The sequence below is a fragment of the Ovis aries genome, chromosome 23 (assembly GCF_016772045.2).
Source record: "Ovis aries strain OAR_USU_Benz2616 breed Rambouillet chromosome 23, ARS-UI_Ramb_v3.0, whole genome shotgun sequence".
Classification (NCBI taxonomy): domain Eukaryota; kingdom Metazoa; phylum Chordata; class Mammalia; order Artiodactyla; family Bovidae; genus Ovis; species Ovis aries.
In genome coordinates, this window is record NC_056076.1 from 41,976,728 (window position 1) to 41,996,320 (window position 19,593).

The 19,593-nt window shown below is 37.7% G+C and overlaps 1 protein-coding gene across 7 annotated transcripts in view; it reads left to right on the top strand.

Moving 5' to 3' along the window:
• Positions 1–19,593, top strand: part of ANKRD12 (ankyrin repeat domain 12) — a 98,931-nt gene that overhangs the window by 25,000 nt on the left and 54,338 nt on the right. For 4 of the 7 annotated variants that reach the window (XM_027960748.3, XM_027960749.3, XM_042239160.2 and 1 more), the window contains exons 2-3: positions 10,533–10,670; positions 18,846–18,993. In XM_027960748.3, coding sequence (XP_027816549.1) covers positions 10,584–10,670; positions 18,846–18,993 — 235 coding nt within the window. In that variant the 5' untranslated portion in view covers positions 10,533–10,583. Of the gene's footprint in view, positions 1–10,532; positions 10,671–17,460; positions 17,575–18,845; positions 18,994–19,593 lie in introns of all 7 variants that reach the window. The other 3 variants (XM_060405236.1, XM_060405238.1, XM_060405237.1) reach the window with 1 other exon arrangement.

The following is a 19,593-nucleotide window of genomic DNA, read 5'->3' on the forward strand; positions in this document are numbered from 1 at the left end:
AGATGGAAGCTAAAGACAAAAGCCTAGTGGTTTGTGATTCCCCAATGAAGAATTTTTAAGTCAGACTTACAGTTGAAAGAGTGACTAAAGACAACAGAATAAAATGGTGTTTAAAGCACTGGTTCTGAGGGTCCAGTACTCACTAAAGCCGAAAGACTAGGAAGTGTCTCAAAGAGACTTTTCTTTAATTCTTAAAGGAACACGTCTGTCGATTTTTACTGTAGCATACAGCTTCACAGGTTCTGTTATCCATTTCTGTTCTCCAAAATTCTCCATCTGTACTGCCAACCAAAGGTGTTTTTTCTCTCATTCTTATCTTGCCTATAGCCCACCAGCATCCTCTCTCTCTCCTTTGTCTTTTAACTTGCCCTCTTTTTGACATGTTGGATAGTTTTTTCCCCACAGACATGGTGCCAAAGTTTATTTGGAGTAGCTTTTCAGAGTATCTTCTCAACAACGGTTGGACTCTTCCTGTTGGCAATTTGTACTCTCCGCTAAAAAAATAAACTTCTCCCCAGATACTTAGCTTTAAGCTTTAGTATAACAGGCAGTTCATAAATAAAAAAGAAGAACTTAGAAATGTTTATTGAAGAGCCAGGGTAGTTATTCTGTCTGACCTGCACGCAAGACTTAGCATCATTGCAGTTGCCTTGCTTTCAGAAAGGATGCTTATCTGTGTGTACCATTGTTCTTGAGTTAGTTGTATTTGCTTCTGCTGTTCTTGTTTGTTACACCTGTTTCATTAAACTTTGTGAGTAATGATATACATTTATATCAACAATAATATTTGGCAGATTTCCAACAAACTGGACTTTTGGGGGGCATGCATGCATTGTGTCTCCCAAGCATCAAGAGTGTATTGTGTCTCAGAAATGAATTGATAAGGCTTCTTTTGCTAAAGCAAATGTGTGTATAATCCAAGAGAATTTGTGGAATGATTTTGCCTACTAAAAAGAATTTGATAAGGTAGATGGACGATGAGATCTTTTTCACCACCTTACACAGGTCAAGAGATTTGAGATATGTAGCTTTCTTCCAGTTGTGATTTTACACCTGCCCTCTCAAAAGCAGTTTCTAGAGATCTCCATGAAGGATGCTTTGAAAAATCAGTTTAGAAAATACTGTTTAAAGTTACATTTAAATGTAAAGCACAAGCTGGAGTCAAGATTGCTGGGAGAAACATCAGTAACTTCAGCTATGCAGATGACACCACCCTTATGGCAGAAAGCAAAGAGGAACTGAAGAGCCTCTTGATGAAAGTGAAAGAGGAGAGTGAAAGAGCTGTCTTAAAACTCAACATTCAGAAAACTAAGATCATGGCATCTGGTCCCATCACTTCATGGCAAATAGATGGGGAAACAATGAAATCATTGACAGACTTTATCTTTTGGGGCTCTAAAATCACTGCAGATGGTGACTGCAGCCATGAAATTAAAAGATGCTTGCTCCTTGGAAGAAAAGTTAAGACCAGTCTAGACAGCATATTAAAAAGCAGAGACGTTACTTTGCCAACAAAGATCCGTCTAGTCAAGGCTATGGTTTTTCCAGTAGTCATGTATGGATGTTAAGAGTTGGACCATAAAGAAAGCTGAGCACCAAAGAATTGATGCTTTTGAACTGTGTTGTTGGAGAAGGCTCTAGAGAATCCCCTGGACTGCAAGAAAATCCAACCAGTCCATCCTAAAGGAAATCAGTCCTGAATATTCATTGCTTCCAATGAATATTGGACTGATGCTGAAGCTTCACTACTTTGGCCACCTGATGCAAAGAACTGACTCATTGGAAAAGATCCGGATTCTGGGAACACTGAAGGCAAGAGGAGAAGAGGACGACAGGATGAGATGGTTGGATGGCATCATCAGCTTGATGGACATGAATTTGAGCAAGCTCTGGGAGATGGTGATGGACAGGGAGGCTTGGTATGCTGCAGTCCATGGGGTCGCAAAGAGTTGGACATGACTGAGCGACTAAACTAAGCTGAAAGAATTGGATAGAACTTAAATCATTTTCTACTTGTAATCTAAAAGAAAGAAATGTTAACTGTGGTTTATAGGCTTCTGTTGAGACTATTTCAAACTAAAAAATACAAGAAAGCAATAACTAAAACAATTTTTCTGTCTAGAGGAAAAAATCGACTTCCAGGGAAGCCAGTATTAAATGTTATAATTAATAAGCAGTGACAAGAAACTAATGGTTGCTCTAAAATCTTCCCGTAAAAAACAGAAACAGATAAACCTAGGAGAAGAAAGCTATGGAGTGTTTATAGCATAACTAACAACCTGTAGAGGAACAAACTAGTGATGATACCAGTGCTCGAATGCTCTTCAGAATCCATTTCATTGTAAGTTAAAATACTCTTCCAAAGAGTTATCATCCTGTGAAAAAAGGAAATGATAGTAAAATGTTTTGTTTTGTTTTTAAAGAGACTATCAGGCTGCCTAATGTGGTTATTTTAAAATTAGATGGTAACCCACACACCCACATACATACACATTGTGTTTAGTATGGTAGGGAAATCCCCTATTTTTAATTTTTCTAAGTGAATTCTTTTCTGAGATCTTTTATATGATTAAAAATGATCCATCATTTAATTTGTTTTTCAAACTTCCCTGATGATAAGAACCACTGGGATATTTATTGAAAGGACAAATTCCTGCGTCTTTTTCAGACCTACTAAATGTGTAGCACTTATCATCGAGGACTTCTGGGGCCACTATTGTTTATTAGCTTGATAAATTTAAGTTGTTAATGGATTCAGTTTTTTTGACTAGTAATCAGATGATGTAACTGGTGCTAAGTACAGATTCTGTGACTATTTAGAGAGCTGTGAAATTTCTAAGTGTGTTTTGAGAGTAGCATACATGTAGGAAGGGGGAACAGTGGAAGGTGACACTGAATATATAGATGGTTCAAGACAATGATACTAACCAACCAGAAATAGTCACCCATCCATTACTCACCACTGTGTAAGAAATAGTTTTTGGTATAATTTTGACTCAGCTTAAAAAAAAAAACAACCTTTGTTCTTAAAGTGCTTACACTAAAAGAATAAATGGCATATGTGCAGTTTCTTCATCCGAAGGATGTTTAGTTTATACTCAAGTTTTTGATGTACCTATATTTGCTATCTTGGTACTTCTGAATAGCAACTGGAATAGTTTAGTAGAAACAAAGTTATTCAGATAGCAATACTATTAAAGATAATTTTTTTTTAGTATCCCTTGAATGATCACAAACAGGAACATCATTAAAAAAAAAAACTTGAGAATGCTGAATCACTTTTAGAAAAAGATATGTTTTACTACTGTGATTAAGTAGAGTAGAAAAACTCTTGAATATAATAGCATACATTTATGGATTGTCAGCCCCAGAATTAAGTTGCTGTCAGATGAATACGTAGTCTCCTTGGTCTATAAGAAGCAAGAATGTATTTATTGTAAAGGAAGAAACACCTTTGAAAAGGTAGAATCAAAACTTCTGACTGTTTCTTTTAGCTGTTAGAGAGCAAAGGAAGTCTTTCATAGAGCTTGCGGCCCTTAACAGGTATTGCTGTCTCTCTGCAGTCTTAGGGCAAGGAGGTTGAACAACAAGCAGTGTTGTAATAGTCACCAAAACTATCATACAAAGGATGGAAGTAAAGAATAACTCTTCTTAGCCTTGGGAAGATACCACCAACTGTTTTCACTTGTAAAGCGCTGTACTAGTTTGCCTTTCCATCTAACCCTTGGCTGTATATATGAGTTCTGGTTCCCCTACACCTTCACCAATACTTGGTCTTCCTTACTGTTTAATATTAGCCATTCTCATGGATGTATAATGGTATCTCATTATTATGTTCCTGATGACTAATGAGATTGAACATCATTTTCTGTATATTCTTTGATGGACTGTTTAAATCTTTTGTTCTTTTAAGGTTGGATTATCCTAATTGATTTGTTATTTATTTATATATTCTGGCTATAACTCTTTCATAAAGACATAGTTTGCAAGTATTTTCTCGCTGTATGTCTTGCTCTTCATTTGCTTAACAGTGTCATTTAAAGCACAGTTTCCTCTGTGAAGTCCCACTTAATCCATATATTTTCTTTTGTAATAAATTTTTGCTTTTCATAGCCTATTTAAGAAATCTTGGCTAACCCAAGATCACTAAAATATTCTGTGTTTTCTGCTAGATAGTATAGGTGGATGCATGCTTTTTCTGCATCTGTTGAAATGCTTATTTCTCTTAGTCTGTTAATACAGTGAATTACCTTGATCGATTGCCAAACATTAAGCTGACCTCAGATTCCTCGTGTAAATCCCACGTAGTCATGATGTATTATCTTTTTTTATGTAGTTGGATTTTTTTTTTTTTTTACTAATTTTTACAAATTTTACAAGTTTACTAAAATTTGGTTGACAGTTTTGTTATATGATTATAAAGTATATTGCTCTGGAATTTTCTTGTAAAAGACTGATTTTGCTATCAGAGTATTGATGGACTCATAAAATATATTCTCTTTCCTTTTCAGGAGAGTTTTGTAGAATTTTGCAGAGTTTACCACTGATGCTAGGAGTTTTCTATTTTTCCTAAATATGAAATTGAGTCATTTAAAAAGTATTGACCTAGTGAGACTGTCTAGTTCTTTGAACTTTGGTAGTCTGTGCCTTTCAAGGAATTTCTCTATTTCATTTAATTTGAATGTATTAGTATAAAGTTTGTGATGTTCCCCTATTTTCCTTTACCTATTGGTATTTTTAGTATCTGTAGTAATGCTCCCCCTTTCATTGATTGTTTTGATTTTGTAGGTTTTCTCTCTTTTATTTCAAATCAGTTCAGTTGCTCAGTCAAGTCCAACTCTTTGCGACCCCATGGACTGCAGCACGCCAGGCTTCCCAGTCCATCACCAGCTCCCAGAGCTTACTCAAACTCATGTCCATTGAGTTGGTGATGCCATCCAACTATCTCATCCTCTATTGTCCCCTTCTCCTCCTGCCTTCAGTCTTTCCTAGCATCACGGTCTTTCGCAATGAGTCAGTTATTCGCAACAGGTGGCCAGTATTGGAGTTTCAGCATCAGTCCTTCCAATGAATGTTCAGGACTGATTTCCTTTAAGACTAATTGGATCTCTTTGCTGTCCAAGGGACTCTCAAGAGTCTTCTTGAACACCACAGTTCAAAAGCATCAGTTCTTCGGCACTCAGCTTTCTCTATAGTCCAACTGTTACATCCGTACATGACTACTGGAAAAACCATAGCTTTGACTAGGTGGACTTTTGTTGACAAAGTAATGTCTCTGCTTTTTAATATGCTGTCTAGGTTCGTCATAACTTTTCTTCCAAGGAGCAAGCATCTTTTAATTTCATGACTGCAGTCACCATCTACAGTGATTTTGAAGCACAAAAATAAAGTCTGACAATGTTTCCATTGTTTCCCCATCTATTTGCCATGAAGTGATGGGACCAGATGCCATGATCTTAGTTTTCTGAATGTTGAGTTTTAAGTCAGCTTTTTCACTCTCCTCTTTCACTTTCATCAAGAGGTTTTTTAGTTCTTCACTTTGTGGCATAAGAGTGCTGTCATCTGCATATCTGAGGTTATGGATATTTCTCCCGGCAATCTTGACTGCAGTTTGTACTTCATCCAGTCCAGCATTTCTCATGATGTACTCTGCCTATAAGTTAAATAAACAGGGTGACAGTATACAGCCTTGACATACTCCTTTCGCAATTTGGAACCAGTCTGTTGTTCCTTGTCCAGTTCTAAATGTTGCTTCTTGACCTGCGTACAGATTTCTCAGGAGGCAGGTCAGGTGGTCTGGTATTCCCACCTCTAAGAATTTTCCACAGAAAATTTTGTACAGGAGAACTGTACAAAAAAGATCTTCACGACCAAGATAATCACGATGTTGTGATCACTCATCTAGAGCCAGACATTCTGGAATGTGAAGTCAAGTGGGCCTTAGAAAGCATCACTACGAACAAAGCCAGTGGAGGTGCTGGAATTCCAGTTGAGCTATTTCAAATCCTAAAAGATGATGCTGTGAAAGTGCTGCACTCAATATGCCAGCAAATTTGGAAAACTCAGCAGTGGCCACAGGACAGGAAAAGGTCAGTTTTCATTCCAATCCCAAAGAAAGGCAATGCCAAAGAATGCTCAAACTACCGCACAACTGCACTCATTTACATGCTAGTAAAATAATGCTCGAAGTTCTCCAAGGCAGGCTTCAGCAGTACGTGAACTGTGAACTCCCTGATGTTCAAGCTGGTTTTAGAAAAGGCAGAGGAACCAGAGATCAAATTGGCAACATCCACTGGATCATGGAAAAAGCAAGAGAGTTCCAGAAAAACATCTCTTTCTGCTTTATTGACTATGCCAAAGCCTTTGACTGTGTGGATCACACAGCCAAAATTCTGAAAGAGATGGGAATACAGACCACCTGACCTGCCTCTTGAGAAACCTCTATGCAGGTCAGGAAGCAACAGTTAGAACTGGCCATGGAACAACAGATTGGTTCCAAATAGGAAAAGGAGTACGTCAAGGCTGTGTATTGTCACCCTGCTTATTTAACTTCTATGCAGAGTACATCATGAGAAACGCTGGGCTGGAAGAAGCACAAGCTGGAATCAAGATTGCTGGGAGAAATATCAGTAACCTCAGATATGCAGATGACACCACCCTTATGACAGAAAGTACAGAGGAACTAAAAAGCCTCTTGATGAAGGTGAAAGTGGAGAGTGAAAAAGTTGGCTTAAAGCTCAACGTTCAGAAAACGAAGATCATGGCATCTGGTCCCATCACTTCATGGGAAATAGATGGAGAAACAGTGTCAGACTTTATTTTGGGGGGCTCCAAAATCACTGCAGATGGTGACTGCAGCCATGAAATTAAAAGATGCTTACTCCTTGGAAGAAAAGTTATGACCAACCTAGATAGCATATTCAAAAGCAGAGACATTACTTTGCCCACAAAGGTCCACCTAGTCAATAGTCAAGGCTATGGTTTTTCCTGTGGTCATGTATGGATGTGAGAGTTGGACTGTGAAGAAGGCTGAGCGCCGAAGAATTGATGCTTTTGAACTGTGGTGCTGGAGAAGACTCTTGAGAGTCCCTTGGACTGCAAGGAGATCTACCCAGTCCATTCTGAAGGAGATCAGCCCTGGGATTTCTTTGGAAGGAATGATGCTAAAGCTGAAACTCCAGTACTTTGGCCAGCTCATGCGAAGAATTGACTCATTGTAAAAGACTCTGATGCTGGGAGGGATTGGGGGCAGGAGGAGAAGGGGACGACAGAGGATGAGATGGCTGGATGGCATCACTGACTCGATGGACGTGAGTCTGAGTGAACTCTGGGAGTTGGTGATGGACAGGGAGGCCTGGGGTGCTGCGATTCATGGGGTCGCAAAGAGTCAGACATGACTGAGCGACTGAACTGAACTGAACTGAAAAATTTTCCGCAGTTTGTTGTGATCCACACAGTCAAAGGCTTTGGTGTAGTTTATAAAGCAGAAGTAGATGTTTTTTTGGAACTCTCTTGCTTTTCAATGATCCAGCGGATTTTGGCAATTTGATCTCTAGTTCCTCTGCCTTTTCTAAATCCAGCTTGAACATCTGGAAGTTCACAGTTCATGTATTGTTGAAGCCTGACTTGGAGAATTTTGAGCATTACTTTGCTTGTATGTGAACTGAGTGCAGCTGTTCGGTAGTTTGAACATTCTTTGGCATTAGAATGAAAACTGACCTTTTCCAGTCCTGTGGCCACTACTGAGTTACCTAAATTTGCTGGCATATTGAGTGCAGCACTTTAATAGCATCATCTTTTAGGGTTTGAAATAGCTCAATGGGAATTCCATCACCTGCACTAGTTTTATTCATAGTGATGCTTCCCAAGGCCCACTTGACTTCGCATTCCAGGATGTCTGGCTCTAGGTTGGTGATCCCACCATCGTGATTATCTGGGTCATGAAGATCTTTTTTGTATAGTTCTTCTGTGTATTCTTGCCACCTCTTCTTAACATCTTCTGCTTCTGTTAGGTCCATACCATTTCTGTCCTTTATTGTGCCCATCTTTGCATGAAATGTTCCCTTGGTATCTGATTTTCTTGCAGAAATTTTCCTATAAAATTTTCTTGAAGATTTTTCTATAAATGTAAATTAAATCCAGTCAGTTCACATTGATGGCATTTTTTCAGTCCTTTTATATCTTTGTTGATATTCTGTCTTACTTAGTAGTGAGCCTCTAACTATAACTAGCAATTTGGTTATTTCTTCTGTCAGTTTTGTTGGTTTTTATTTCCTGCACTTTGAAGGTCTGTTGCTAGTTAAATATATGTTCTGTAAACTGGTCCTTTTATCAGTATGTAATATGTAGTGTCCTTCTTTGCTTTGAGATCTGTTTTGTCTGATACTAATATAGTTACTCCAGCTTTCCTTTGAGTATGCTTGCATGGCATATCTTTTTCCATTCTTTTACTTTTAATCTACTCATACCATTATATTTTAAGTGAATTTATGAGTAGTACATAGTTTGATCATTGTTTCCCTCTCCTCTGACAATCTGTCTTTTAATTGGTGTTTTTAGTATTTGCATTTTATATAATTATTGCTATGTTTCGATTAGGTCTATCATTTTATTACTGTTTTGTGTGTTCCTTCTCTTTTTCATTCCTCAGTATTTCTGTTTCTGCCTTCTGTTGGGTTATTTGTACATTTTTAACGATTCAAGTTTTACTTACCCAGTGTGATTTTGATCACCTCTTTATGCATCGATCATTCTGATGATTACATTATGTATCTTAGGCCCAGAACATAATTATATATCAAATACTTGATTGACTAAAGTAATATTTTAAAAATCCATTTGTCAGTTTTCTTGCTGCTGAGATTTTCCAGATTCAGTTATTGATTAATAATAGCTTTTTCTAACAGTCTATTAATACAATATTATTGCCATGTTTAATTTTAATTTTAAAAAATATTCATGACATTTCTTCATCCACCAGTGACTTGTTTCACTTGATCTACAAAAGAGATAGTGTTTTATCTTCATAGTTTTGCCCGGGTTAGTGCATGTTGATGCTCTGCAGCTCAGTTCTGCTTTTGAATCAGAATTTTTCTGTTTAGATATGACTTGTAACTCTAACTCTGTAAGCTTTGCATAGAGCTGGCTTTGAGGACAGTGCTATGTTTAAATGACTCTTTATATAGTAACAGTAGAAACAGTTAAATGACCCCAAGGGAAACTTTGCCTCTTTGGTGTAGGGTCAATATTTTCCCTTTATTTCTTCAAGTTTGTTTCCTGTTCTATAAAATGAAAGATTTGAACTGTTTGAATTCTGGAAGTTTAATGTGTTGCAGTATACTCTAATTTGGCTGCATTCAGGTTAATTTAAACTCGTTTTGATAATTTACCAATTAATTCAGTTCAGTTAAGGATATTTTGGTTATGTTTCTATTGAAACCACAAATTTTAAAGCACCAATTTGAAGAATATAGATTTTTTACTGATTTTCTATTCCGAATGTCTGGATTTTAATAATTCCTATAGATCCTAGAATGTATCTTACTTAGATCCATACCCCCTTATAGGAAATTTACAGCATGAAATAATTAGGATTGTCAGTTGTTATGCTTGTTGCTGTGGCCCAAGTCCTGCTTCTGTTGGCCGACAGCCTCAGTGTAGCCAAAGGCGGTGCAGGAGAGCTTTCTGTGGTCATAGAACAGATAATGGTGCCAACAGTATAGATACACTGTGTAGTGTGGGAGCAATTTTTAATTAATTTAACTTTCAACAACCCTGTGTGGCTAACAGACAGCAACACAGGTCTAGTCTACCTGTTTTGTATTGTAAAACCCACGTTTTGGAATTTTTTCTAGATCTCTCAAGCAAAAAGCTTCCAAGAGGCTCTTTGATCTGTTAAATCAGTTTGTAGAGCAGGAGACAGAAGACTGAACAAGTTGGAAAGAAAACAATACGTAAAGTGATAATTACAGTATGATAAGGATTAAATCAGTGTATAGGCTATAGAGTTACTAAATACCTGGGGGTGTCTCGGAGTTCAGTGAGTGAAAAGAAACCACTCTGGGGATTTTAAGTAGTGAGGACTTTATTTAAAATAGCATTAGATGTTATAAAATTACTCATCATACCTAGAAATAATTAGAAACAATTTCCAGACCAATGCAGAACTACCAGAGAATCTGTTACGAGCTCCAGCTGCTGGAGCCATGCTGGGTGGGGTGACAAACACTTAACTTCCACTTCGACATGGCTGGTTACCCCAAAAGCTAAGGTTAGATACTAGTCTAGAGAACATGGAAAGCGATGTAATAGTAGTTTTCTTTTCAGTGGCAAGCTGAATGGGCTTGAATAGGAGATCTTTAATTAAAAGCTTAGATCGTTAAATGAAAGCTTACTTTAGGCTGAGATAAACCTAAGAAATGACCTTATAGAGACATAGAGGAAACCAAATTGCACTAATTGTGGTGCATAAACTTTAAGTAGGTTTTATTGCATACCTTTACAAATAACCCTTATTTATCCATTCTTTGCAGATCCAGGATGAGAAGACTGACAGAAGAAGCAGCTAGCTGAACAGCTATAAGATGCCCAAATCTGGGTTCACAAAACCAGTTCAGAGTGAAAATTCTGACAGTGACAGCAATATGGTAGAAAAACCATATGGAAGAAAGGTATATGATTATGCTAAAGATTTTGTCAACTCTTTGGAAATTGTGAAAAAAAAACTCCTGATTTAGTATTTTTATTTACTTTTTAAAAAACTTCTCTAATTGTAGGTTTTATTTAATTTTGGGCATACCTAGAAGCTTGCCAGGTCTTAGTTCCCCTTCCAGGTGTTGAACCTGGCCCTCCGCAGTGAAGTAGTTAGATGTCCTAACCACTGAATTAGGGTGCCAGGGAATTCCCATGATTTAGTATTTTTAATATTAATAATTATCCATAAAACAAAAAGTAGTATGGAAGGCAAATCCTGGGGGTGAGATTGTTTCTCATTCCCTAAGATAACAAAATTACTAAGATTGCACAATTAACTTGCGAAATAATCATGGGGTGGGGGATCCAAGACTTCACAGTCATTTGTTATTTCTTCCCTCTGACTCCTGGTAACAAAACACACAAATACCATAGCTATTCAGTTTCCCATGTCTGTAACTTTGGATAAATCTTATGTAATTTTTCCAACCTCAGTGTAATAGAGGACAGTGGTACTTTATAGAATCGTTGTGACAGTGAAATGATTAAAGTGTTGTATCTAATACAATGCTTGTTACCCAGTAAGTACTCAATAAATGTTAACTGTTTTTGTTGTTCCTTATTAGTCCTTGCCAGTGATTCTGCCCTTGTACAACTATCCTTCTTCATTCCTATTTAATTTAGGCCCTCTAAACCTATATGATTGTATAGTGGAAGTGAGAAATAGATTTAAGGGACTAGATCTGATAGATAGAGTGTCTGATGAACTATGGACGGAGGTTCATGACATTGTACAGGAGACAAGGATCAAGACCGTCCCCATGGAAAAGAAATGCAAAAAAGCAAAATGGCTGTCTGGGGAGGCCTTACAAATAGCTGTGAAAAGAAGAGAAGCAAAAAGCAAAGGAGAAAAGGAAAGATATAAGCATCTGAATGCAGAGTTCCAAAGAATAGCAAGGAGAGATAAGAAAGCCTTCCTCAGCGATCAATGCGAAGAAATAGAGGAAAACAACAGAATGGGAAAGACTAGACATCTTTTCAAGAAAATTAGAGATACCAAGGGAACATTTCATGCAAAGATGGGCTTGATAAAGGACAGAAATAGTATGGACCTCACAGAAGCAGAAGATATTAAGAAGAGATGGCAAGAATACACAGAAAACTGTACAAAAAAGATCTTCACGACCAAGATAATCACGATGGTGTGATCGCTCACCTAGAGTCAGACATCCTGGAATGTGAAGTCAAGTGGGCCTTAGAAAGCATCACTACGAACAAAGCTAGTGGAGGTGCTGGAATTCCAGTTGAGCTATTTCAAATCCTGAAAGATGATGCTGTGAAAGTGCTGCTCTCAATATGACAGCAAATTTGGAAAACTCAGCAGTGGCCACAGGACAGGAAAAGGTCAGTTTTCATTCCAATCCCAAAGAAAGGCAATGCCAAAGAATGCTCAAACTACCACACAACTGCACTCATTTCACACGCTAGTAAAATAATGCTCAAAGTTCTCCAAGCCAGGCTTCAGCAATATGTGAACCGTGGACTTCCAGGTGTTCAAGCTGGTTTTAGAAAAGGCAGAGGAATCAGAGATCAAATTGGCAACATCCACTGGATCATGGAAAAAGCAAGAGAGTTCCAGAAAAACATCTCTTTCTGCTTTATTGACTATGCCAAAGCCTTTGACTGTGTGGATCACAATAAACTGGAAAATTCTGAAAGAGATGGGAATGCCAGACCACCTAACCTGCCTCTTGAGAAACCTCTATGCAGGTCAGGAAGCAACAGTTAGAACTGGCCATGGAACAACAGACTGGTTCCAAATAGGAAAAGGAGTACGTCAAGGCTGTATATTGTCACCCTGCTTATTTAACTTCTATGCAGAGTACATCATGAGAAACGCTGGGCTGGAAGAAGCACAAGCTGGAATCAAGATTGCTGGGAGAAATATCAGTAACCTCAGATATGCAGATGACACCACCCTTATGGCAGAAAGTGCAGAGGAACTAAAAAGCCTCTTGATGAAAGTGAAAGTGGAGAGTGAAAAAGTTGGCTTAAAGCTCAACATTCAGAAAACGAAGATCATGGTATCCGGTCCCATCACTTCATGGGAAATAGATGGGAAAACAGAGGAAACAGTGTCAGACTTTATTTTGGGGGGCTCCAAAATCACTGCAGATGGTGATTGCAGCCATGAAATTAAAAGACGCTTACTCCTTGGAAGAAAAGTCATGACCAACCTAGATAGCATATTCAAAAGCAGAGACATTACTTTGCCAACAAAGGTCCATCTAGTCAAGGCTATGGTTTTCCCAGTAGTCGATGTGAGAGTTGGACTGTGAAGAAGGCTGAGCACCGAAGAATTGATGCTTTTGAACTGTGGTGCTGGAGAAGACTCTTGAGAGTCCCTTGGACTGCAAGGAGATCCACCCAGTCCATTCTGAAGGAGATCAGCCCTGGGATTTCTTTAGAAGGAATGATATAAAGCTGAAACTCCAGTACTTTGGCCACCTCATGCGAAGAGGTGACTCATTGGAAAAGACTTTGATGCTGGGAGGGATTGAGGGCAGGAGGAGAAGGGGACGACAGAGGATGAGATGGCTGGATGGCATCACTGACTCTATGGACGTGAGTCTGAGTGAACTCCAGGAGTTGATGATGGACAGGGAGGCCTGGGGTGCTGCGATTCATGGGGTCGCAAAGAGTCAGACACAACTGAGTGACTGAACTGAACTGGTCGACATTTACATAATCAGAAATGAAAACTGAGAAGAAATTTATGCGTTTAATAATTGGTCTAAAAACTGTTACATATTACGAATATATTTTTATGAAACTATATAATCCAAGACAGTATCAGGGAGAAGAGTGTCATTAGTTTTGCAAAATATCGTTAATGTTTGGCTTAACAGAAAGATATTGAAATTATTTGCTTCTGCAGTCCATGAGTTCAGCTATTTCTTGTTACATAGTCTCAAGAGTCAAATACACACTTTTTAGAGAATGGGAGACAAAGATACACTGACATCTTATGTGTTATTGTCAGCTTATTTCTGACCTTGCAGGTCCCCTGAAATAATCTAAGGGACCACACTTTGTGAACTTGTGTACCATTGTAGGAACACTGATGAAAGTGTTCAAGTGTACAGTGATGGGACAAAGGAGAAAAGCAGTCAGTTTATGGGTGTTCATGGGGTCTCACAGTGGGAAAGATACGTAATCTGGATTCTCATGGGTAAGTACATATGTGACCAGCTGGAAAATGAGAGTAAGCAGTAGTCTTAAGCAGGAGATGTAAAAAAGACAAGAGTCTGTTAAAGTACTGCACACAAAGTTAGGATGTAGCCTATGAAGGATGGAGGATAGGAAGTAAGCTTTAGACAGGGACCAGTTCATTATGGCCTTGTGTTCCTTGGTAAAGATCTTGACATTTATCCTGTAGCCAGTGAGCCAAACAGAAGGGCCGTAGCAGAGATCAATAGTAGTATTTAAAAATCCGAGGAGGAGGCAGTATGGGCAGTGACTGTGAGGATAGAGAGAATTGGCAGTTCTGAAAGACACTGAATTACTGAGATTTACCTATGTATGTAGAAAAGTGATCTGGGTCCACGCTGAGGTTGATTGGACTGTTCCCTGAGAGGGCACTCAGGAAAAGCAAGAGGTTGTTTCAGGAAGTGTGTTTGGTTTGTACTTGTTGAATGAAGTCAGAACGTCCAATAGAGGTGTAGGTAGACATAACGAGAGTAGAGCTGAGAACAGCTAAAAGAAAATTAAAAGTATGAGAATTTGTGGAAACGTGACCTATAGGTATGATGATGTCATCCAAAGAGAATGGGGCAGGAGTGGAGGAGAGTATACCCTGAGGAATTCACACATTTTAGGAGGAGTCAGGAGAGGACAAGAGAGAAGCTGAGGTTGCACAGCCGAGAGTGGCCAGATGCCGCAGCAGTGAATGGGAAAGATGAAGTTGTTGGGTTTTGTCAGTGGAGATACCTTACCGTGATCTGAGTAGAGGAAATCTCAGAGTTGTGGGGACAGGATGCAATGTTAGATTTGAGGAGAGAATTAGAACTTTCACTTCTAAATACTGAAGTGTAGTGAAGGTTGCTTGATGTCAGTTTTTGGATTTGAATTTATAAGGCCAAAATTGTTGAAGCTTTTAGTCTTCTAGGTACTTGTTTTATTTTTTGATGATTGCCACTACATATGTAGTAGTCCTGAGCATTGCCTTCATAAAAGTGTGATTTCTTAAAACTGTAGAGGCAAGCAAAAAAGCAAAAACTTTTACTAATATATTTCTGTTAAAAACATTCCTTAGGTAAGTTAAGAATGCTTACTAATCATTAGATTTATAAAATAAATAGGAAGAATAAATACAAACTATTAAATTATTTAGTTATTAACAGTTGGCTTACCCAAAGGGATATATTTAATTGTTCTCAGCCTCAGTTTAATCATTCAGTGTTTTTTCAAGAGCACACATGTGTTTGTGTAAGAGTCAGAAGCCCTTCTGAAGCAGTGTGCATGGTGCTTAGTATTGCCATGCTCCGGATCTCTGAGCAGTTTGACATCCAAAGCTGCTGGTGGAAGTAATTTTCTTTCATTTTAAATAAATATTTGACAGCTTAAGAGAGGAAGGGCAGTAATATCAATTCTCAGTTTTTTGCTTATACTATATGTTACTACTGTTTCTTATGACAAAATTAGAGGGGAGGAGAGAAGGCAACATGATTATCTTTTTTCACTTATTTATTTGCAAAGCATATTCTTAGGATTGTCTTTTCTTAGTGAGTTATTGGCCTTGAAGCCAGTTTCTAGCTTCTGCTGAGTTTTTCCTTCCATAAAATTTTTAGAAATGAATCTGTAGTTGTTCTCTTATGTAAATAGAGACCATATTTATAGCATAATATAACACAAAACATTGCTGTTAAAAGATTTCTAAATTTAAAAATAACATGAACCAAAATTTAATTTCTTAAATACATTCAAATAGATTATATTTTAAATAATAATTCCATAGCAATATGCTTTTTATATAAAGTGATTTTTATTACCTTAGTAAGTATCACAATAGTTAGGGGTTCATCAAAAACACCTACTCAAAATTTTCCAAATATTTTATCCTTTTACTGATAATCTGTGGGATTTTTCCCCCATTGGTTTTAGTTTAGAAATTTTTCCACTGAAACATTTCTAGCTGTAAGTTGGTGTTCATAGTTTGCAAAGCAGTGTCTTTTATCGAACATTTTCTGATAGTCTAAATCTTGAGTTACATTCATGAAGCGTGAAAGAGTGAATGTTAATCATCTACCTTTTCAGCATCAGTGAAGGTTCAGTCTTCATTATCTCTTGTCCTCTCCACCTGATAGTTGAGAACTTTTTTTTATTCAAATAATGTAATACATGTTCACTGTAGAAAAATTTAAAAATATATAAGCATAATGAAAATAGAAATTGCTTTGTTTGAGATGAAGGATCTTGAGGTTTTACTCTACCCTATTTGCAGGCTAATTAGTTTCATGGACTCTAGCAGAAGACATGAGACTCCTGGGTCGGATAAAAAGGAAAGTTTTTTTCACATAGCCATAGCAGTAGCCATGTATCAGTGTTTGTGTCTGTTGTCAGAGCCCTATTTCTCACAAAGGGATGTAGTGAAGGCCAGTGACAACTACATATACAGTGGATTGTGTAACAGGAGAGGAACCCCAAATCTTTTTAATGGGAGGTAAATCTACCTGACCTTAGCCCTAAAGAGAGACGTTATATATTGAACAGTGAACAGACTTAATCTACCCTTTGCTGCAGAGGAAGACACTGTCTCTGCCTTATCTACCTGACCTTAGCCCTAAAGAGAAAAGTTATATATTGAACAGTGAACAGACCTAATCTACCCTTTGCTGCAGAGGAAGACACTGTCACTGTCTTCCAAGGCTGTTCTGTATACAGATAACTTTGAAAAGATAGAACAAAGGGATTTATTTAGTGCTTCTGTTTGCTAGATGTACAGAAATGCAAGAAAGCCATGGTGGCTTGTCTCCCAGCACACCTGCAATGCCATTACCCACAGATAGCCATTAACATTTTGATTTGTATCCTTCAAAGGTTTATATATGTATATATTTTTTAAATTATCTCCAGGTAAATTTATACTTCTTTTTTTCTATCTTCTTGAGTTGGTAAAGACTACCAGCACCTTGTTTAGTATCAGCAGTGATAGAAGGTCATTCTTGGCTAACTGTTAATACTTTCATGCTGTATGTGATGGCTGTTGTAGATTATTTTAAGAAAAACATTACTGTAAATGAAAAGCACTTAACATTTTAAAATGAAAAAATCTGTTAAGTTTATTATGTCATCGTATGAAAGAAGAATGTGCCAGTGACCCTCTCCTGAATAGACAAGAGTATTTATATTATTAACATATAAATACTATTTGATAATACAGAAATTTCAGGACAATCAGAAGTAACTATTTCTTTTGAAAGTTACTTTCCCCAGATCTGAAAATAGTTTTTAGTGGTAAAATTCTCACAAAAACACTTTTTGGGTAACAGTTGTAAGGACAGTTTTACTTGAGAACAGAGTAAGTTTGTAGCAGGTAAGAATATTCACACTTAAAGTGAAAGTCGCTCAGTTGTGTCCAACTCTTTGGGATACCATGGACTATAGCCTACCAGGCTCTCCAGGCAACAATACTGGAATGGGTACCCGCTCCCTTCTCCAGGGGATCTTCCCAACCCAGGGATTGAACCTAGGTCTCCTGCATTGCAGGTGGATTCTTTACTGGCTCAGACAGGGAAGCCCAAGAATACTGGAATGGGTAACCTGTCCCTTCTCCGGAGGATCTTCCTGACCCAGGAATTGAACTGGGGTCACCTGCAGCAGGTAGATTCTTTACCAGCTGGGCTATCTTACAAGCCCTGTATGAATATTCACACTAGTCACCAAATTATCACATAGGAGGACATGATTGATACAGTCTTGTGAACACTTTTCATGTAATATATTTACATGGTTTCTTTTAACTTGTTTATGTCAAGAAACAGTATCATAACATATGCAAGGTAGAAGGAACTTCTTAATGTTTTTCTTAGATTCTTTTGTTAATAACAAAATACTTGTATTTTCTAAGGCAGATCTCTTGAACTTTGTTGGCTAACCTTTTATTAATCATGCCTTTTTACTTCTGATACTTGGACATCTGGGGCCTCACTGACCTTGGGCAGACTATCCTTCCTAGGGCCACTCAGTTCCCAGAGAAAATAAATAGCTCATTTGTGACCACACTTTTCATTTGCAAACCAGCAATCCAGGGTTCATCCCTAACCACCAGCTCTAGCAACTCTCATACTCTGGACCACTGTCCCCCTGCCCTGATGGTTACCCCAGAATAACCGTCAGGTACCAGACAACTAGAGAAGTGACACGTATACCCCAGACCCTGCACAAGTTACTTGGACTAGCCAACCCTAAACCTGCTTGCTGTCCTAGCCTTTTCCTGTGGAAGCCACAGTAAAGCTTCCGCTTGCCTACCTTTCCCTCCCTCTGCCTCCTGAACTGGCTAGGTGCTTCCCCAGGAGAAACTGCATTGCACATGTGACATGCCCTCTTTTCTTGGGAGCTGTGAGTGACAAACTCTTGCCACTGGCAGTGGTCTCCTGACCTGTTGGCCTCACTATGCCAGAATAATAATAAAATTGACCATTTAAAACAGCACTGTAAGTAAAAGGCATGCCTGTGAAGCGCCATTTCATTAGCAGGAGTGAAAAGACAGCTCAAGAGGATTTTCCTTTACACCTGGGAAATAATTTGATGGTTTTATTTTTCAGTAGTCTTCACTACTCAATTCAATCTAGAATTCTTTTTCTGATTTATATATTTGTTTATTGGATGATGTCTGTCTTAGACATAGAGTTCTGTTATTCAAGATACTTTGTTTTACTGTTATTTAAAATTATATTACTAAATGAAAGGGAATATGAAGCAATTTAGAAAACATGTTGTTGAAAGTGGCCCTTGAGGACATTGAATATGATGGTAGTTTGTAATACCCTTTCAACTTTTGTGTATGAAGATTTCCTTCATAAAGTATTTTTTAATACTGTACTGCTTAGCTAGTATCATTAAAACTTTATTCATGTTTTATTTTTTAATAGAGTAAAGACAAGATTGCATCCTATAGCAAAACTCCAAAAATTGATCGAAATGATGTGGGCAAGGAGATGAAAGAGAAATCATCCATGAAACGTAAACTTCCTTTTACCATCAGCCCATCAAGAAATGAAGAACGAGATTCAGACACAGGTAGGAAAATTTGTTGTTTTCTAGTAAAATTATCTCTTTTTACTGTGATTTTATCATTTCTCTTACACTACATTTTATAGAGAAATATTTGTATTTTGGAATTTCAGGTTTATCATTGGGGCAGAAATTCATATATTCCTTGCCCAAGTATAATTTCTGTCATATATAAAAGCAGTTTTTTTCTTAATCTCAGTGTTACAGACCTCTTATCATTTTCCGGACTTGATTTCTTGGGGAGCATTTCGTTGTTGAAAATTTACTCGGTTACATGGATCTTTGATGTGGTAAATTTGAGAAAGAGTTGTTCAGTTTTTGTGGACAACGTATTGAACCCACCAAAGAAGAAAAAGCTTAAGACATTTTAGATTCAGAAACGAGTCGTAAATATGCCCCTTCCAAAAGAAAAATATTGAGGCTGCCTCAGTCCAATTCATAGTACTTTTTTCCTCAAAACTCTCACTATATCAGGAATGATACTTGACATCAGTCAATCCCAGTTATTCATGATAGATTAGAACCTTATGACCACTGTCTATAAATACTAGGTTGTATTTTAGCCCTAAGATAGTCATTTCCTAAAACTCACATAAACTTGAATGT